This window comes from Notolabrus celidotus, chromosome 9 (assembly GCF_009762535.1).
Source record: "Notolabrus celidotus isolate fNotCel1 chromosome 9, fNotCel1.pri, whole genome shotgun sequence".
NCBI classification, from domain to species: Eukaryota; Metazoa; Chordata; class Actinopteri; order Labriformes; family Labridae; genus Notolabrus; species Notolabrus celidotus.
Genome location: NC_048280.1, coordinates 8,599,926 through 8,619,777, shown reverse-complemented (window position 1 = coordinate 8,619,777; position 19,852 = coordinate 8,599,926). Strand labels below are relative to the sequence as shown.

The 19,852-nt window shown below is 39.7% G+C and overlaps 1 protein-coding gene across 1 annotated transcript; it reads right to left on the bottom strand.

The window, feature by feature from the left end:
• Positions 1 to 758: 758 nt before the first annotated feature.
• On the bottom strand, positions 759 to 11,362 carry LOC117818562. Its single transcript, XM_034691500.1, has 18 exons — positions 11,275 to 11,362; positions 10,968 to 11,119; positions 10,154 to 10,307; positions 9,792 to 9,984; positions 9,482 to 9,576; positions 8,992 to 9,178; positions 8,176 to 8,273; positions 7,940 to 8,093; positions 7,725 to 7,843; positions 7,230 to 7,397; positions 6,953 to 7,066; positions 6,755 to 6,807; positions 6,365 to 6,464; positions 4,958 to 6,257; positions 4,726 to 4,880; positions 3,027 to 3,096; positions 2,728 to 2,929; positions 759 to 2,520 (listed from the first exon to the last, which is right to left on the bottom strand). Exons 1-18 carry the CDS (start codon positions 11,360 to 11,362, stop codon positions 2,038 to 2,040), a joined length of 3,885 nt encoding a protein of 1,294 aa, XP_034547391.1. The 3' UTR covers positions 759 to 2,037.
• Positions 11,363 to 19,852: the final 8,490 nt, after the last annotated feature.

The window sequence follows — 19,852 nt, the reverse complement described above, 5'->3', positions numbered from 1 at the left end:
GCTGAATTCTGTTTTGCAGTTTTAGGTCTCATTATTCACGATTTTTCTTCTTTGACACACCAAGATGTCTGCTATGAAAAAAGCCCTTTTATTCTTTAGAGTGTCTGAAAACTACTGACTTCGATGCAAATTACAAGAATCACAAGCTGCAGTTGGGCTAAATAAGCTGGAAGAATTGAGACCTGATTGTGTATTTCTTTCTTGATGCTACAAAGTGCTAGCAGTCATCATCCTCAATTGTCACAGAACAAAGACAGAAAATTATACTCCAAATTTTGTCTGGCAGGAACAGTAAAGTATCTCCAGAAACTCAACCATGAAGGGGTTTAATTATAAATCAATAGTGATCTTCCAAGAAATGTATGACTGTTTGGAGGCTGTCATAGTTTCGACTTCTACTCAACTCTTCTTTTTCACTTCGTCATCATTAGAAAGAGCCGAAACCCTTCTCTGGTCCCAACAAACACCTTGCATTTCTGGAGTGATACTCTGAGCACAGGCGTCATCATGGCAGAGGTAAAGACCGAAGATGATGGTGTTGGAGACACAAGTAATCAGGCATAAGACAGACAAGACTAACTGCAAAAGTGAATTGTTTAATTAATGTGTGATGAAAGAGAACAGAGAGCGCTCAGGTTTCTGAGCCCATGGTCAAATGCTTTAATAAAACACAGCTACATGCATCAGCTGGACTCAAAACATACTTCATTTTGAATATATGGTTTAACATGCAAAAATATCAGTCAGGACTTCAGTTGTATTGTGTAAATGTTTATTGGTTCAGCTCCTCTTAGCCTCATTTGGTATCAAAAATGTGTTAACAGTCAAGTAGCTTGAAATGAGAGAGAAAAGGTCATTGTTTTGTTACCCCAAACCATGCACTGTTTTGGGAAAAAGTAAAATATCCTTGGCTGTTTCACTGAAAAATCTATACCGCACACATTCAGGTCTTAATTAACTTAAAATAACTAAAAACAATTTCACAAACATTAACATTAGATTCTCATATCAGTAATTATAAAATTAAAACTACACATACATTTTCTCTCTCATATTTCAACTGTTGAAAAAAACTTAGAAAGTAAAATTATACAAAGACTAGAAGTTGTGTAAAGTAGCAACCTGTACTACAGTTAAACTTCAACATGACAGCAGTGAATTCTCTCACAGGGAGAATCACAGAAAGTGCTGTGCTAAAGCTATAAGATACTTTTACAAGCAAATGAAGGTGCTAATAAACACTGTCAGCTCAACACACTTTTATTTATAAATGAAAAATGAAAAAGACAACCTCACAGGAGACTCGCTTATTCACCTTCTTGTTAAGAGTTTAGTGAAGAGCTCGATACCTCTGTAGAGCGTGTTTGGAGAGTAGAATCTTAAAGCAGGAGGGGGTTAGCTTAGCTTAGCTCAAAGACTGAATACAGATGGAAACAGCTAGCCTGTCTGTGGTCAGAGTTAAAATACATCCTTGCCAGTTCACCCAGATCTCAGTGATGAAGTATATCTTTTTGTTTCACTCAAGATATTATGTGTATTAAAACAAGTTTAGAAGTGTTCTATTGTGACGTGCTGGGTGTTTCCCTGCCCTCAGCCTTTAAGCTAAACAAAGCTAATCACCTTAAGTCACAGGCTCAAATTTTGAACACACATCAAAATAAAAAAATTAAAAATAAAAATTCTAATAATTCAAGTAATATCCCTTATTGTTCAGTTTTAGATGCCAGACGTAATAACATAATAGTGAAATTAAATATTTTCTTGTCTCCTGATTTCTCTAAAATTAAGCATTCAGCTAACTTCTTAGAGCTAGGGTTGGTAGTCACGGAAAACTAGCATGAATTTGAATGTAGCATTTCCTCCCCTGTCCACACCCGCTCACATGCAGGAGCGCCGCTGCTTCGGGTTTAATGCTTGTTTAATGGTTGGATGATTCCTTTAAAGATGCTCTCACACTCTACGAGGTACTCTGTCCTTATTGGTCGTATAGCAACAAAGATGTTTGTCATTCATAAAACTGCATGCCTTAATATGTAGCTACTTGAATCTGGCAGTGGATTGCTCACTCTCCTGACTGTTCGCTAATGTTGGGCCGAACAAAGGTGCAGCCCCTGAAGAGGGATTAGAGACTGAATTGATATGGGTGCTAGTGCCTACTGCCATTGAAGCAGTGGCTGCTGGGTAAAAATGGACATCAACTGCTACCGTAGTGAGGCCCAGGGAGACGTGGTGGGAGAGGAGCAGGGGAGGGTTTCCAGGAGAGATGCTGAGGCTGTGGTGGATGGGTGCTCCGCATGACTCTGCACTTTGCAGGGTTAAAGAGGAGCGCAGGCCCGCCTCAGGTCTGAAGGGTGGAGAGGGGGAGGGGGAACGAGAGGGTAAGGATGATGGAGGAGGTAAAGCATCCTGACATGGGCTGTGGTTGTCTCCTCTGTTACTGGTCCAGTCCTCAGCACACTGCAGCTGGATGCTGGGCTGGGACAGGCTGCAGCCCTTCTCCTCCTCCAGAGATGGATCAATCTGACAGAGGAAGCAGCTCTAAGTAAGAATTTCAAGATAAAAAGACAGCTTGCATCACCTTAACCTTAACCACAAGAGTGCTCTGTTATCTATGTTGAAGTATCATCTAACATATCTAACAATAATCTTTTGTAAGTGATTATATCTGTTACCTCTCAACTATACATTAATAACTTAACATATTAATGAGTCTTTGTGCTGTCAAACCTTTGTGTCAAGAATAGGCTCGGGATACGTCTCTACAGTGACTGAGTGGTTGTCCAGAGCGAGTGGTGTGTCCTCAAGAATATCCTCAAATGTAGGCTCCATCTGCACCGTGACCAGGCTGGGTCCTGGAGGCTGGGCTCGGGTGTCTGATGTGTTTGGGCTCTGCTCAATCACAGCCACACAGTCATCGTCTTCAAAAGCTCTGTGAGATACACAGCACTGTTTTTTCTGCATCTTTGACAAGGTGGTAGAAAGCCTGGTCTCCTTGATATTTTCATCACATATAAAAGTATAAATACCTGTTTTCATACGTTCGTCCTGCTGCTCGGCGTTCAGTGTGTCGTATGGGGACACCCAGATTCCTCTGGGCTGTCAATGAAATGTAATGGTTATCAACGAACAGGCCTGACAAGCTCATTACTTTTAACTCACAGACGATAGACAGCTCCCCAAAAGTGAAGCCAATACATTTGGAGGTCCCCCTACTGACTGACTGCAGAATAAGGCCTGATTTATACTTCTGCGTCAAATTAAACCCTTTTCCAACGCAGAAGTCTACGCACATAGTCTGATGTACGTGTTGAAACGATGCGGACTGCAAGCCCTGTGATTGGTCCGCTTCGCGGGATTGTATTTCCTGCATTTACAACACTTCCAGAATCGCAATCTGCTTGTTATTCTGCCCTGTAATAATTGCTGTATCATACATAGACTGTAAAAAAAAATCAACGTCCGATTGCTCGTCTGGAAGTGAGGCTTCCACAAAAGCTTCTCCCCCTGGTGGCTGGCTGCAGTATTGGTCAAAAACTCTGTCTCCCCCATTTATTTGAATTGGGCTGCGGTCAAACTTTAAAAAATAAATACACGTTGTACGAATGTTTCTCACATCTGTATGCTGTGGTGATATGTAGTTAATATTTGACTGTTTTGTGTTCAAGGCCTCTTTTTTCTGAAAAGTTTCTTTTTCGTTAGTTATTAGAGGTTAAAAACCGGGGTTTTACTTCTGGGTTTGCTTTGATTTACAGTTGCCGTAGAGAGAAACTCCATAGGATCTCATGACTGTATGCTGTAGGGCGGAGCTCGCTATCGTGGCAACACAGAAATTACCGCAGCAACACAGAAATTCTCTACTGCGCAGACTCTGGCTGCAGAATGGCTTCGCATTCGAACAGTTTTTTTTTTGGCTTCAAAACCATACAACGAGAAAAGGCGGAGCAACGCTGTCAATGTTGTTTTTACAGTCTATGTTACCATATCATAGACTATTATAGAGATCACACTATCCACGGGCATTTCAGTGCAGTATCGCAGAGCAAGTATGTAGTACTCATTACTGCGTCAACCACTACAGGGTAGCGCCAACACAAAGGTATAAACCAGGCTTTAGTCACAACGTCCACCTCCTCCATGTTAACAGACAGGATATCGGTCAAACCATAAAATGATGACACATTAGACATATTTCTCAAACATGGTCCTGCCATTATTATGAGTTGGATTTATGTCAAAGTGCCCATTTTTCTAAGAAGTCAGGGTTTGATTAGTCATTAGATGCTATGGAAAAGTACACAGATCGTGTACATGTACAAGTGAAACATGCATTCATCCAACCTGAAGGAACCTCATCAATCGGTAAATTAAATGTGTTTTGGTTAGAGGAAGGGGCGGGACTAGAGCCCTTTGTGAGGGCTTTTTTGGCTTCACTGTTGTACAACTGGAGGAGGTGGAGACACATTGTCCATCTTTATTTACAGGCAATGCTTCATATTCAGATTTTTTAGCTCAGTTTCTTTATAGATGTAAAAGACTAAGCACAACTTTTTTCAAGTATGGAGACATAACATGAAGGTTTCATACGGTAGTTCTAATAAAGGTCCCCTCTACTCAACAAACCTGAGTGGTATTCACTTTCTTCCATCAAACTGTCCGACCATCCCATTATTTCTTGCAGAAAAAGAATGTAGAACAGTTGTGATAGCTGAACTGAGGCTCTCTGACCTGCTCGGCTTGTCGGTGCCGGTTCATTCTTCTGGACCACTGAATAGAAGGTGACAGTGATGAAGATGAAGGCCAAAGACACTCCCACTCCCACCACGATGGGGATGTCATGTTTCTCCAGCACGGGCAGCCAGGATGGCGCTTGCTGTGTGACTCTGGAGAGCAATACACAAAATGTGAAATCTCCACAAAATCCATTTTCACCACTCCACCTTTTTTCTGTGTTACTAACCTTGGGTCATTGCTGGTCATCGGGGATTGGGAGGTGTTTCTCTTCAGCCACTCTGTAAGCCTTGTCTCATTTTCTGATTTGGCTGACTGATTCGGTTCACCTGGCTTGCTTGTATTTACTTGCACCTGATCAGATATGTTGACCTGATGGACAACAGGGATCTCAGGGTCCAGTTGTGAAGGCTCAAAGGTCTGATCTGAAAAATGCATGGTTGAGGTTGGCGGCTGGGTTATGAAATCATTTCTTTGTTGAATTGGAGGCGTTTCTGTACTTGGTTGGAGAGCTTGTGAATGGAGCTCTGGACTCTGTGTTTGAAAGGATTGAGGCTGGGTTTGAGAAAATGTAGAGGCAGTTGAATTTGTTTTAAGCAGTTCAGGTGAAGGTGTGTTGTGGAATTGGGATTGCTGAGGCTTTGTGAATGGAGAAGGAGGAGTCTGTGTTGCAGGCAGGTAATGCTGGACTGTCGATAACTCCAGTTGGAACTTTTGGAAATATCTTGGAGTAGGAGATTGTTGATGATCAGACTGAGAGGTTTGTGAGAGTGTTGGTGAAGACTGATGTGTACTCTGAGGTGAAAGCTGACTTAGATGCTCAAGCTTGGCTTGAGACATCTGAGTTGAAGTTGGCTCATGGTATGTTTGGTAAAACTGACTTTTGGTAACCAGCTGGTAAGGCTGAGTAGGAGTCCAGGGAAACTCAGTTTTTGCGGCAAAAGACGGGGTGACTGAACCAAAGTGGGTCGTCTTAGTAAGTCCTTGTGTCGGTGACGGTGAATATGACACAAACTTTGAATTCAGAAAGCCAAAGGGTGCACTGAAGGAAAGCTTTGCTGGTAAATGAGAAGCAGATGTTTCAGTGACGATTTCCAAACCCTGAGAATTAGACTGCATTAATAATTCTGCGCTGCCTTGATGCTGAACATTCGATGTAAATGTCATATGCGACTGACTTTTAGAGCTTACATGCTGAAGGGTTGCACCCAAAACTTCACCAATGGTTACCAATGCTCGGGGTTCTGTTAATGGTGGTTCACTGTTTGAAATTAAAAGTGGGCGAGCCGTCACTGCTGCATGAGATTGGAGAGCTACTGACTGAAAGTTTGGATGTGGAGGAGGTGGTAACATAGGAGGCTGCATCTGAGTGACTAACGGCTGGGTCGGATGTGTTGTTGGTTTACTCCGCTGGTGCTGTAAAAGACGTTCAAGTGATGGTGACATCTTGAGCTCAGCCACGGCTCCCCTTGAAAATGACGAAAATGTGGACGCTCTGTTTGAGGCAGCATCACATGGTGGTGAAGAGCCTGGAAATAGAAAACAGGCTCATCATTTTTGTCTTCCATTTACCGAGTTCAAGCATCAGCCATCAGTTTTATAAGTTGCAGTACAATTTTTGTCTTTAGGTACTTACATGTTGCCTCTTCAGGTGGATGTTGTGTTTTTTTAATGTGTTGCTCAGCTGCAGAGTCCCAGGATTGAGAGGCTGGTGGTTCTTTGCTAGAGCTGGTGCTCTAGAAAACATGACAACAGAGACTCTTAGCTTCACATAGACTGTTGCCAGAGTCATGAATAAAGCCACAAAACAAGCACACAGGTAACAAGTCGCTAATATTAGAGCAGTACTGTTACCCACTGACACAAGAAAGTCACCACATACTAAGCTGCAGACTACACACAGTTAAAAACAACATGTTCTGGAGAACATTACAAGGAAACAGGATATTACACCTGCACGCTGTTTGAAAGCCAAAAAGTGTCACCACATAAACCACAGCAGAGATTTTACAACTTCATTACTCACAGCAGACAAAACCAGCCTTGTCTGCTTGCCTCTATCAGCTGGACGATGTTCAGCTTTGGACAGAGTGACAGCATGAAAGACAGTCAGCAGGACACAGAAACTTGTCAAGGGGTCAAGGAAACACCTCATCACTCTGCTAATGGAGAGGAACTAAACAAACTAAATAAATAAATAAACAATAAGTAGATGCTAAAGTACCTGTGACACTGAGGACGAAGCGTCTTTGGTGGCGTCCTGCTCGGTTCTCAGCTGTACAGTAATATTCTCCTGCATCAGTGTACTGCACACTGGAAATACGGAGGCCTCCTTCTTCTGTGGAGGGTATAAGTTCACAAAGCATCAGTCTCAGGAAGCTGAAACATATTCCATCCAGTTAAAGTATTCAAAGATTATCATATGTGTTTCAGTCTCCTTCTATCATTACACCTTTATTTGCTGAAATGTACTTCCAATCAGAACATTTAAAAAAACGCACCATCAATGTGTCTGTCTTTAGTGTTGCTGATGGGGGACTGTGCCTCGGCTCTTCCCCTGGTCCAGCTGTACATTATGGGCAGGATCCCTACAGCCCTGCAGGGCAGAACCGCTGAAGCTCCGACCGAGCAGCTCACCTGGCTTACAAATGTCACTATGATGGGACTCACTGTGAGGAGGAAAAGGGAAATGGAGTCATACTCTGCATTTATGGGAAGAAAATACATCCTGATATCTCAGCTTATGCATTTTAAGTATACAGAGTATTGACTATTGACTATTGACTATTGACTATTGGCCTATAATTCCAGATTGGTGTATCTCACATAACATCATATCATGGTGCATGTTCTGCATTATCCTGGAGCATAGAAACGTTCAGAGTTTGTATATTTGAACAAAGACTTTAATGCAATAAGCTCTGAAAGCAACCCTAACTGTTAGTTTGATAATAGTTGGTGCTTAAACAATGCAGTTAGGTGAATGTTGAACTTACCAGCAACTCTGAGTGTTGCTGCACTGTGGCTTTTACCCAGTGTGTTGGAGGCCTCACACACATACATTCCCTCATCATAGCTCCGTGCTGACTGGATGTGGAGAGTGGCGTTTCTCAGTCTGTGTTAGGAACAGATGTAAAAAAAAATGTAAAAATGGTTAAAAGAAAGGAAATATCACCTTCTACCTTTCCTCATCAATAACACATACACTCACCCCAAAGAAACCCTGCCTCCAGTCTGTTTGGAGTGACCTGTCTTCACCCAGCTGATAGACGGGAGAGGGTGACCCTGCACCTGACACTCCACCACCACCCGAGCACCCATAGGCACCGTCAACACCTGGGGCCACACTTTCACTGACGGAGGGGCTGCCAGGAAGAAAGAGGGGACAAAACTTGTGAAGCATTCAGATATAAAATACTATATGACAGGTCTGCTGAAGGCTCATACCCAGGACAGTCAGGGTGGCTCTTCTGGAGGTGAGGAATCTTTGGATGTGGTTGTTGGAGGCTCTGCAGAAGTAGCTCCCACTGTGGTACTCTTGGACACTGAGAGTGATGACAGGACACATGCAGTTGTAGAAATCTTAGACTTTGGTTTCAAGCTTTAAAAGTTGTAACAATGGAATGATTTACAGAGCACTACTTTTTATACTTATATAAGGGTGTATTTTGGTTTATAAGAAACACCATTAACATACATTGTGTCAATTGAAACAGCTTTTATACTGGAGAGGAAAGTTTTAAAAATCACCCTTAAAATAAGATAATAATCACTATTCTTATAACCTGAACTTCCAGTTTCATATTATTATTCTTCCTCCTGTGAGAAACTTGCTGCTTGTTTGATTTTGCGCCCCTTGTGCTCATCTCTGCTGGTTTTGTCCTCTACAATTGGAGACAGTTTTTTCTGACAAAGGATATTACGCTCCTTTTTAAACAGTGAAATCCCTCACTACCTGTGAGTGTTTGCTGTTTAAAAAGGCAAAAAATGCAGTTTCTTCAATGTGCTGAAAATTGTCTACTCCGACATGTCCCCCTCATAGTGGTCACAGGCATTCAAAACCACAAGAAGTATTGTCATTGATGGTCTTGCTCGCTTTTGAAGCTTGTTTCATGGCCAGACAAAGCTCCTCACATTGGCTATTAATGCAAAATGTACACAATCAAACAAAAAATAATGCAAAGTGTACTTTTAAAAAAACAACACACGATGCATGTCTTGAAAAACACATTAGCACACCTTCAGACACATATACACCCATACCTGTGGAAGAGGAGGTCTCCACTGGGTAGCACAGTCACATGGTTTGTTTGAGTGAGAAGTTTGTTGTTTTTGAACCAGGACACATGAGCTGCTGGTCTGCTGTACGGTGGCCTGCAGGGGACAGTTATGTTATCTCCTCTTTTCACTGTCAGGTTTGTCGGCTGCTCGATGAAACTCCAGTCCATGTCTGGAAACAAAGGTAGAGAAAGAACGTGTAACTCTGGATATGCAACTTCACAGTTGACAACTTAGCAGCAAGATTCATGACAGTATTAGCATGGCTAAAGGACCATTTGGGTAATGTTTTTAATCATGATTGTTTGAGGTAATTAATTATGCTAAATGAGGACATTTTTCATCGTGTTTATCCCCAGAATATGCCCTATATATAAAAAATAGACCTTTCACACATCTTTCTTACTTACATAAAAAAATGCACGCATTTTTAAAATGCTTTATTTTGAAAATCTTAGTTTCCTGTTTACATTACCTGCTGGAAGAAGAAAGGCTGTCTGTGACCTGATCGACTCTTCCTGGTTCGACGCTTCACAATGATACAAGCCCTCGTCTTCTTTGGTCACATTTCTGAAAACACAGTGTACCACGACATAAAAGCACTTAATTTAGTCTTTAAACACCATGAATCCCAACCTGCTACAAACTACATCCATACATCAAACATACTCTTGAGCCTTATTCCAACAAAGTATGATTTTTATGATGCATAGTTCTTGTTTTATCATTCCAATCCTGCAAAAAATGAACAATCAAGAATTAATATTCCTCCTGCTGTGCTGCACCTGAATGTGAGCAGCTGTCCATTGTTCTGGAGGTTGAACGAGGACGAGCAGTTGGTCAGGAGGACGTTGTCTTTGAACCAGTGCACCATGGGAACAGGAAAGCCACGAACAGCGCAGTGCATGAAGACCTCTGTTCCCGTAGCAACAGTGATGTTCTCAGGGCCCTGGACTATCTGCAGCCTTTGAGGGACCCCTGCAAGGATGAGTGCTGACACTGTCAGACATTCACTACTCAGCTAAAAAGATGCATGCCAGTAGATGTACAACTTCATTTTTCCTCGGTTTGTTTCTAGATACGGACTTGTCACATGTATCAGGGAAATGTGTATAAGTAAAACATAAAAACATCTACATGTCCTCACCCAGCACTGTGAGTTTAGCTGGCCTGCTCTTCTTGCTGATGTGTAGTGAAGGATTGTGGGTGACACAAACGTACATCCCAACATCTTCTAATGTTACGTTGAAAAGGTGGAGGGTGCCTGAAGTCTTCTTCCCGTTCCCACCTCCATACTCACCCTGAACATGTAAACACAGTTCAACAAAACAGTATAATTGATCAGAGTCAAAATGGGTGTAAGTATTTGATTTCATGTCTGCTTTGACTGATCAATTGTTCGCAATGTAGATTTTAAAGTGGACTCAATTTACTGACGAGAAATTATAAGCAAGCAAAATACTGCTGCTGCTATATCCAATGATTTTTACAGACAGGTTGTTATTCGTAAAATGGGGAAGGTTGTTGCAAGACCCATGACTTTACAACAGCATTAAAATGACATCTCAATGACAGGGAATATCTGAACCAACAAATCCAAAATGGTTCTCTTGGGGAAATGGCCTCTAATGTTCACAGGAACAACTCAAGAAGACCCTGAGGTGAGGTCTGCAATAAGGAAAGTGTAGTGGCTGCAAGGGCTTATCATACTAGAGCTTATGCTAACACACAAACATGAGTAAATATGGACAATATCTTAACTAATTTGACAATGCATGCCAAAAATCCCAGACCAAACATTGCAAAGCACAACCGAGTGCATCAATTCTGAGAGTTGAAGAAAATACATCGTAGAACAACAAATGTATCCAGGGGGTCTTAACATACTGTACATAGACACACCGGGCTCATGTTGTTGGTTGCAAATGTTGCTGCTCGTGGAATTACGTGTTGGATCTCACCTGAATCTGTCTTCCTCTTGTGACCTGCGTCTCATCTTTAAGCCAGGTGATGCTTGCAGGAGCTGAACTTTCCCCTGACACACACTGGAAGAATACTCCCTCTCCTTCTCTGACTGTCTGGTCCTCAGGACTGAAGAAAACCTCCTCCAAACCTGGTTAGAGTTAGACACAACGTTAAGAGAAAATGGTCCTCTTTAATAATATTGAAACGGAAGACTTATTTATATGTGTTCTCATATTTAATAAAAATACATCCTGATGTTAACTGACTGGAAACATTCCAGTGAGAGTTCCATCATGGACTCACCCAGTTGGGATGAGACTGCCAGGCTTGACAGGATGATGAAACAGAAGAGGGAAGTCATCTGTGTGGGCATCCAGATGGAAACATACATCCTACTGCAGAGCTCCCTGTGAATCCAGAAGAATCCTCCACACAGCTTCATCCATACTGTCAGCTGGGAGAGTGAGCCCACATAAAAGACAGAGAGATGAGTTTGAATTGGAAATGTGAAGCAATTGAACCCCTGGTGTTATTTCACTTTGATTATTACCTAACATCCATACGTCAGTCAGGCAGTGAGTAATCTTCTGATTTCAGTCTGTAGTACATTTATAGTTCAAATATTATTGAGCAATTGGGTATCAGTGGTTTATGAAGGGAAAATAGTGCTATATATGGAGAGCAAAAACAGGCAGAACACAATCCATTAATAAGACATCCAAGCGCCCACTGACAATGATTTATTCATCTCTATGAACACTTATCTGTATGCAAGCGAAGCTAACGATCTGTTCAGGATCAAAGTTTTCAACTTTAGTGACAAAACTGCAGGATGTTGTGTCATAAAAAACAATCAGAGTTCAGGTTTACCAACTTCCTGGAATGAATATATCGTGCCTCCATTCAACAATGATGCATTTTAAAAGTTGGTCTTTATTTTCCCTCTTGTAGTTTTCACATATCTACATCATAGTGTTATTTCAGCAAACTTGAAACCTGTTAATAACGAGTAAATCCCAAGAAAATGTGTTTGTTTTTGGGTTCATGCTGCTTAAATTAGCCAAAGTAGAGCCTCTGTGTAACTTTGTACTTACAGTCAAACTGAGACTGAACACGCTGAAACCAAACCACATATTATTTTGGTAAATAACTCACAAAAGCTAGGTCAAAATAAAACTTTGTCTTTGGTGTATGTGGAAAGAAAGAAATGGAGGAAAACCTTCAAATTTACCAATCATCTTTCTCATAAATGCACACCTTTTCTTTATAGACACAATAAATTACATCATTACAGCATCCTGTACAGCAGCTGTCAACAGTGACACAGCTTTTATACCTAGTTTCACTTTTCTTCCTTTTCTAGAAAATGTTTTCAGCAGTGCATTTAAAATTACTCCACCACTCTTACTCTTAACGCCCTCCCCTCCCTCTTCTCATTTGCTTCAATCCTATTTAGGTTGTGAGTCTGTGGCACTGGTAGCCAGCTCTGCTTTGTCCTTTTTAGTCCCTTGAATGGGCTCAACCACTTTATAGAGCTCGCACTGTGGCCCTCCACTCAATGGAAGTGACATGAAAAGAGGCTGCGGAGCTTTGTACTGTGAAGATCAGTTATTGGTCCTCTGCAAGGAAAGCTGCTCGTCTGATCACACAGGCTTTCATGATCCTCAATATGTCCATGTAAGGCCCGATCCTTTATGTTTCGATGTGCCACAAATTTTTGCTTAATCAATGCTGAATTTGCACAAATAAGGCATGTTGAAGGGGAACATGCCAAAGACATAGTTTTGATCTTGAGAGGCTTATTTATGATTAAAGGGTTAAATGTGAATGTGTGATGATGAAGGTGAAAGAGCTCCCTGTGCTTTGCAAGAATGTGAACGTTGCATGATGACTGTTGGGTCAAACAAATAGAGGTTTATATTATTAAACTCATTTCCTTACAATGAAAATTCACCTATTATGTTTTCATTCAAATGTAAAAGTAAGTTCAAGGGGTGGCATTGGCTTAGTGGTCTAAGCGGGCAGTCCATGTACAGAGGCTATAGTCCTCGTCGCAGCAGTAATAGGTTGGACTTCCAGCCGCTACCATTTGCTGCATGACTTCCCTCACTCTCCTCTCCTCACATATCCTGTCTCTCTACAGCTTTCCTATCAAATACAGGCAAAAATGCCCTTAAGACATAAAAAAAAATAAAAAAAGTAAGTTCAAGAAAATGCAGATTTGTGTGTTTCCATCTCCTGACGTTATGCCTATGGTTTGGAAATTCGTTTTTTGCACAATATAAATCTGAAATATCTTCCTGTGGAACTTTCAGTTTGTTATGAGGAGTTTGGCGCCCCCTGTGGACAAAACAGTACCTCTGTTCTCTTTGCTGATAATGTCTGGTACATCGTAAATCTCTTACTGCTTTGTGCAAACCGTCACATTAAATGTTTGTTGTGGGAAATGTAAAAAAGAATGTTTAATCAGCATGTTGTATATAACCTCTGCTGACAACTACCCCCATGAGGCATCAGGAGCCATTAGTGAAAATCGTTAGTCCTATCCCTGACTCTCCTGTTTGCTTTGCGTAGGTCATAAAGACACGGCAGAATTAATTTTAGTCAGTTTCACAGCAGTCAAAACGCAAGGGCATTACATATGGAAAACAGTGAGTTGCCTCTATATTCTTATTTTAAAGCTCCTATGAGGATATTGCAGTTTTTCTTGATTTTGGGGAACCCTCTGTGGACAAAGTGATACCTTGTATCTTTATCTTATACCTTTTTGCTGATATTTTCCAGTGCAATTTATGGCAAAGAATCTCATCCTGCTCCCCTGTCACTGTCAAAAGTGCCACTTATCTGGAAACTTTGCTGAGGAGAAAAGGCTGTGTCCGCAGAAAGTCATCACTTTGTTTGAAACAAACTCTGTGGTGAATTTGAAACATTTAAAATGACAATATAGACAATCATATTGATTCATTGATCGATCATTTCCATCCATTTTACTATGGACTAAAAACTCCTCACAGGAGCTTTAAAATGATCACATCTCTCTCCAATCCCCCCAAATTAATATGAAATTGCCTTAAAAATATTTGTTTCATTTATAACAAAAATCAGGCTTGTGAATCTGGTTTTATTTTTTAGCTTATTGTCACCTTCATTGGATCAATCAAGAGATATGTTGGATAAAGTAAAACCAAGTACTCAAGTCCTGCTTAAACCAAAAAAGAAACACAAAAACCAAACCCTTGTTTTCAGACACTTCAGCATTAACATTGAGGTTAAATGAGTCAATGAATTGCTAGATTGGCTTGTGGCTGGTTATTCTCAAATAATGCTGAGAGCCTGTGGGTGTGAATTTGTGTGACTCACATCATTTACACTGTTTAGCATTTCATTAAGAGGTTTTTAGCCCACACATTGACTTGTATAATCCTTGTTCCATGCAAATTGAAAAAGGCTTCACACACAGTATTTCATTCAGAAATAAAGTAAACAGAAGATTAATTGTTTCACCACCAAAACAAAACAATGTTGATATTCAGACCAGGGCATTGCATTGAATGCAAATGAGATGTGATATATCTTCATAAATTAGTCGAGGAGATCTCTTAGGAAAAAGGAAAGCTTAATTTTAAACCTGCTGGAACACAAGATGTTGTTTGACAGGGATTTATTTTCATTGTGGCAGCACCACATTTTAACTGTAACATCTGTATTTCTACTATTTCTACTTTTATTCAAACATGTTTTCAATCCCCCTTTTTGCGGTTGTCAGTCTCTCTTCTGTCCATCCACATTATTCATGTGCATGAAAGATGTGCATGCTTTTAACTTCATATTGTGCAGCACTCTGTTTGAAGCTCTCTTAAACTGGATGAGAGATTACATTTGCATATGAAAACTACAGCACCCTACACTAAAGGATAAGTGGAATTACAGCAGGAGATGAAGTGAAATAGCATCTTAGACTCTACAACAAAACACAGGATGGCAAAACACCTACATAATGAAAGCAAGATTTTCATGATGCAACACATTTTTATCCATTCCAGCAACAGTGAAAGATTACAGAGTCATAGTACTGACCGTGCATATGCCCAAAGCTTGTTTCTTGTAAGTTTTCAAATCAGTCCATCCGTCTTCAGCCAGTTTCTCTCAGTCTGAGCAAAAGCTCTGTTCTTCTGATCCATTCACCGAGCCTCCAGCTGCGTGAGAGCAACAAGCAACAGCCACACGCATGTGCTAGATGTCCTCCATCCCCCTTGCAAGCACACAGACACACATACATGAATACACACTGTGCATTCTCAATCAAAGCCAACAGCTGTAATGAGGCACAAAACCCTTAATTGTGTTCCCTTTATTTAGACACTAAACAGATGCAAAATTGCTTACACACCACTCTCTCTCAGTGAAACAATAAATTAGAGATGTGAAGCCATTTGTCTGCTGATTGTAGTGAAGGAAGAAGAAGAATCTCTGGGACTGCACAAGATTACATCCATATACTGTGTTGAGTACATGGATAAGGGCACATTTAGGAGCAGAAAAACTCCCCACACATATGAAAACCCGTTTAAACTGAGGTTGGAATTGATCAATATGCAAGAATGTATATTTGTACATTTGCACAGATATACGCAAATGTTTTGATAACCCGCCTGTAGCACATGCCTTTCATATGTGGCCTTTAAATTTATCCCATGCAAAAAAATGGAAAGTTCTGAGACTATTTAAGTGTTCCCTTTTAGACAGAGTTTAAACATATGAAAATCTATCTGAACAATGTCGTTTTCTCAAAACTTAGGTTTATCAGTAAGGCTAATCAAAGCTTTTTATATAAACTTTTCACCCCACTGGTTTTGTAACAATTTCTGACTGTACATTCAAATATGTTTTATTCTGGCAAAGATACCAGTTCCTTATTGATTGATATGTCAGCAGACACTAATCTGCATCTTAGCTAAATTTGGCAATTCAGTGGAAAGTGCTGGATGAACTGCTTCCTCTTCAATGTAGGTTAATGGGGGATATAATGGGGGACACTTTTGCACAACCACTGAATCAATCGTTGCGTAGGGTAAAAGGACAATTCAATTAAGTGACACTACTCTGAGGCGCAATGTTTAGGTTTTAATGCGGTAATTTAAAAAAAATCTATCTCATAAGTCTTCAAAGTCATGTGCAAATTATTATATGTTTAGGTTAGCTGGAGGTCTACTAGCTTGTACCTGAGTCGCTCCCCCCTCACTTCTAGTCCAGCTCCACCATAAGGTCAAACATTTATTCCACAACACACTGTTTGGTGCATATTTTATTATTTCACTTACAGTCTTCCCATAAACCATTGTTACTTTGAGTTTTGACTGTTCAGTAGCAACCATTAGCATGCTAAAAAGCTAGACTAAGAAAATGAAGGATGGGAATGTCTCGCTACACCTGCATCTTCAAAACATTAACTGTGAGTATGCAAGCAAGCTAATGTTACAATTTAGCACAAATCCCCCCTTTATTGTTCATAGGGCTGTTGACATAACTCAAGCTTGTATCCAACATAGAGTGATATCTTTTTTAGTAAAAACTGGGTAAGAATACGTACAAAGAGCTGTACCATATGCATGCAGTGTCTTCTATCTCACTTTTCCACATGCATGTTTGCAGCTAAAGTAGTGTTGTCCCTCCACATGTGTACTGGGGCCAGATGAAGTCCTTGCAAATGTAAATTGACCATCCATTCAGCATAATCAAATGGAAATTAAAGTACAAATGCACCGATTTATAATCTATGCAGGAAGGGTCATTTTAATTAAACAGACAAAGATGAAATGTAACATTGTTGGATTCAGGAAAACATCAAACACAGATCCACCAAAAAAGGAGAAGCATCCCAGTTCTCCCAAATAATCTGTTTAAGTTCCCAGTTATATCTATTTAAAGGAGTATGTTTGTTACGAAGACATGTTGGCGTTCCTCAATTATTGATTGCTTCAAATGTGTTTCTGATTGTGAATACTTTCTCTTTATTCCTGCCATATATCTATATTTTGGTAGTAGCACTATTTTTCGACACATTAAAATGTATTTCAGCTCTCCTTTTCAAGATTACTTCATAGAGAGTTTGAGTCTCATTTTAGTCATAAAACGTAGTAAAATTAATATTTCATGGTCCTTGTTTTATTAAAAGAAGACAGATGCAACAAAAACTTCTACATCATCAAGTTAATCTATATCAAGTCAAACAAAAGCATATTAAATACAGAGAAGTCTTTCTAACTTCAAACTCACATAAAAATGCAACATAGATGTGAAACATGTCTGCTCATACTCAACTTCTGACATATGCACAGGGCCGTATAGCTAGCTTTATATTTTTATCTTCTTTTATAAGTTTAAATGGCTTTATGGAGAAATGACATTTGACAAAAATGTTGAAAGAGACAACATGATTTAAAAGTACTTAGAAAATGTCCTAAAGATTTTTTGTTTCTTGCTAAAAAATGTTCTAATGACATCAGGAGCAGTGTTTTTGAGTGAGTACATTAAGTTTAATAATTACAATTGAGGGATGATGGATTTTTATTGCTGAGTCATGACAGATGAATCATGGAGAGGAGGAGAAGGAGGAGGAGGAGGAGGAGGAAGAGGAGAGGGACACTAGGAGTAATGAAGATGGGCTGAGCAGTGCTGTGGAGCTCGGTCAAACAGAGAGCCTGCTGCAACATCTGGTGAGTCTCGGCACTGATTCCTGCAAAACACAACACATAGAGTCATGTATCAGAATAGAATCTGTGCTAACATGTCAGATTTCAGTGGGAGACCTTACCGTGTCGAGACCATTCCTTCCATGCCTTTAGAAACTCAGCTTCATGTCCTCGTCCAGAAACTGTCAAATGAGAAATAAATGAATACCTAGAAATTCAATTTAAAAAAAAAAAGATTCATACTAATGTGTGTAGGTACAAGTAGATAAATCAGCCTTTACCTTTGGAGTGCTCTATCAGCAGATGTTTCAGGTCTCTGAGAGCTCGAGTGAGGTTTTCCAATTGGTACTGCAGGTGGAGGTTTTCTTCTGTCAGAGTGTCAATTGTGTCATGGAGCTCATAAGCCGTGCTTCGGTGTGAAGGCAGAGAAATCAGAAGTAAAACTGACGGGATCTGCAAGCTGGAGAACATTTTATCAGTAATGTCATTTAGTTTAGCCAAATCTGCAGCTGGTCACAGTCCTGTTGTTCTCTCTGCTGCCCCAGCATGTTTGAAACTAAGGTTGAGATGTTACTGTTATTTAAGAGCTGGCCTACTTCTGTGTCCAAATTGATTTTCTGATGGGTAACTAAATGCTCTTGGCCAGCAGACCACTCTGAAGGATCAATTGTTCTGTTTGGATCCCAAATTAGACAGACACACATGAGGCTCTGTTGCATTAATACATCTTCCTCCTTGAAAACAGATTTTCCTTGTATTAACATGTAAAGATATCCATGATCAAGCACCCTCATAAATCTCTGACCTACTCTGTCCGTACATCCCCAGTAGACCCCTCAGATCTTCTGACCAGGCTCTGCTTCCTTATGTGAGGCTAAAAACAAAAGGTGACCGTGCCTTTGAGCTTGTGGTTCCAACTATGTGGAACAATATTCTGGCCCAAATGCGATGTGCTGTTTCCACTAAAGCTTTCAAAAAGCAGCTAAAGACACATTTGTTTGTTATGGCTCTTGACCATCTGTTGTAATCTTGTATTATGGTTGTTATTTTGTCCGCCATCATTAGCATTTTATTTATTCCACATTTTATTGTCTTGTCCATATCGATACTTACTTACTTACTAACTTACTAACTTACTTATTTACTTACTTACTTACTTAATTACTTTTACCAACCTGGGCTGATGAAAAGCTGCTGTTAAAAGTCACAGAGGGAGGGACTTCGAATTTCAACACTACCCCTCCCAACCAGATTTCCTCTTAGTCCCCCCCCCCCCACACACACACACACACACACACACACACACAAATCCGCATGTGCAATCATGATAGTGCCGGACTCATAAGCCTCTTAGCCAACAGCTATGTGTTCCCGTCTGGGAGTCCAGTCAGTCATGTCCTTATTTGGGGAAAAACTCGTAATCTTAATATCTTCTGAACCGTCGCGTTAGAAATTTTTTTTACCCCCATAGTGTGTGCCAATAGAGAAATTAGCTACAAAGCCATTTTTTTAATCAGGCTGTAAACATGTTAATTATTGCTGCAAAGATCGTCTTTTTTGAATTGGTGTCTATGTGGTTTTCGGTGCTTCTGCAGCCAGCCTTAAGTGGATTCTTGATGAACTGCAGTTTGTAACACTTCTGCATGGGCTTCATAGTTTGAGACCGGAGGTTGGCACTTCAACACAAGTTCACAAATGATATAGAAGTTATACAAAACCAACAAATAAAAATAAATGATAATAGTAATAAGAAATATATTAATACTACTACTACTACTACTACTACTACTACTACTACTACTAGTATTCCTACTACTACTACTACTTCTACTACTACTCCTACTACTACTACTAATAATAATAATACTACTAATAATATAATATTAATAGTAATAACAAATATAATAATAATAATAATAATAATAATAATAATAATAATAATAATAATAATGATAACAATAATAATGATAATAATAATAATAATAATCGTAATAATAATGATGATCATGATAATAATAATAATAATAATAATAATAATAATAATAATAATAATAATAATAACAATAATAATAATGATAATAATAATAATAATAATAATAAGAATAATAATAATAATAATAATAATAATAATAATGATAACAATAAATGTTAATAATAATCATAACAATAAATGTTAATAATAATAATAA

Coding starts and splice junctions, on each gene's coding strand:
- LOC117818562 (XM_034691500.1), bottom strand. CDS start 11,362: ATGTATGTTTCCATCTGGATGCCCACACAGATGACTTCCCTCTTCTGT. Junction 9,179..9,481: donor AGCCTTTCTTCTTCCAGCAG/GTAATGTAAACA, acceptor CTTTGTTTCCAG/ACATGGACTGGAGTTTCATC. Junction 3,097..4,725: donor GGCACCGACAAGCCGAGCAG/GTCAGAGAGCCT, acceptor TTTCATTGACAG/CCCAGAGGAATCTGGGTGTC.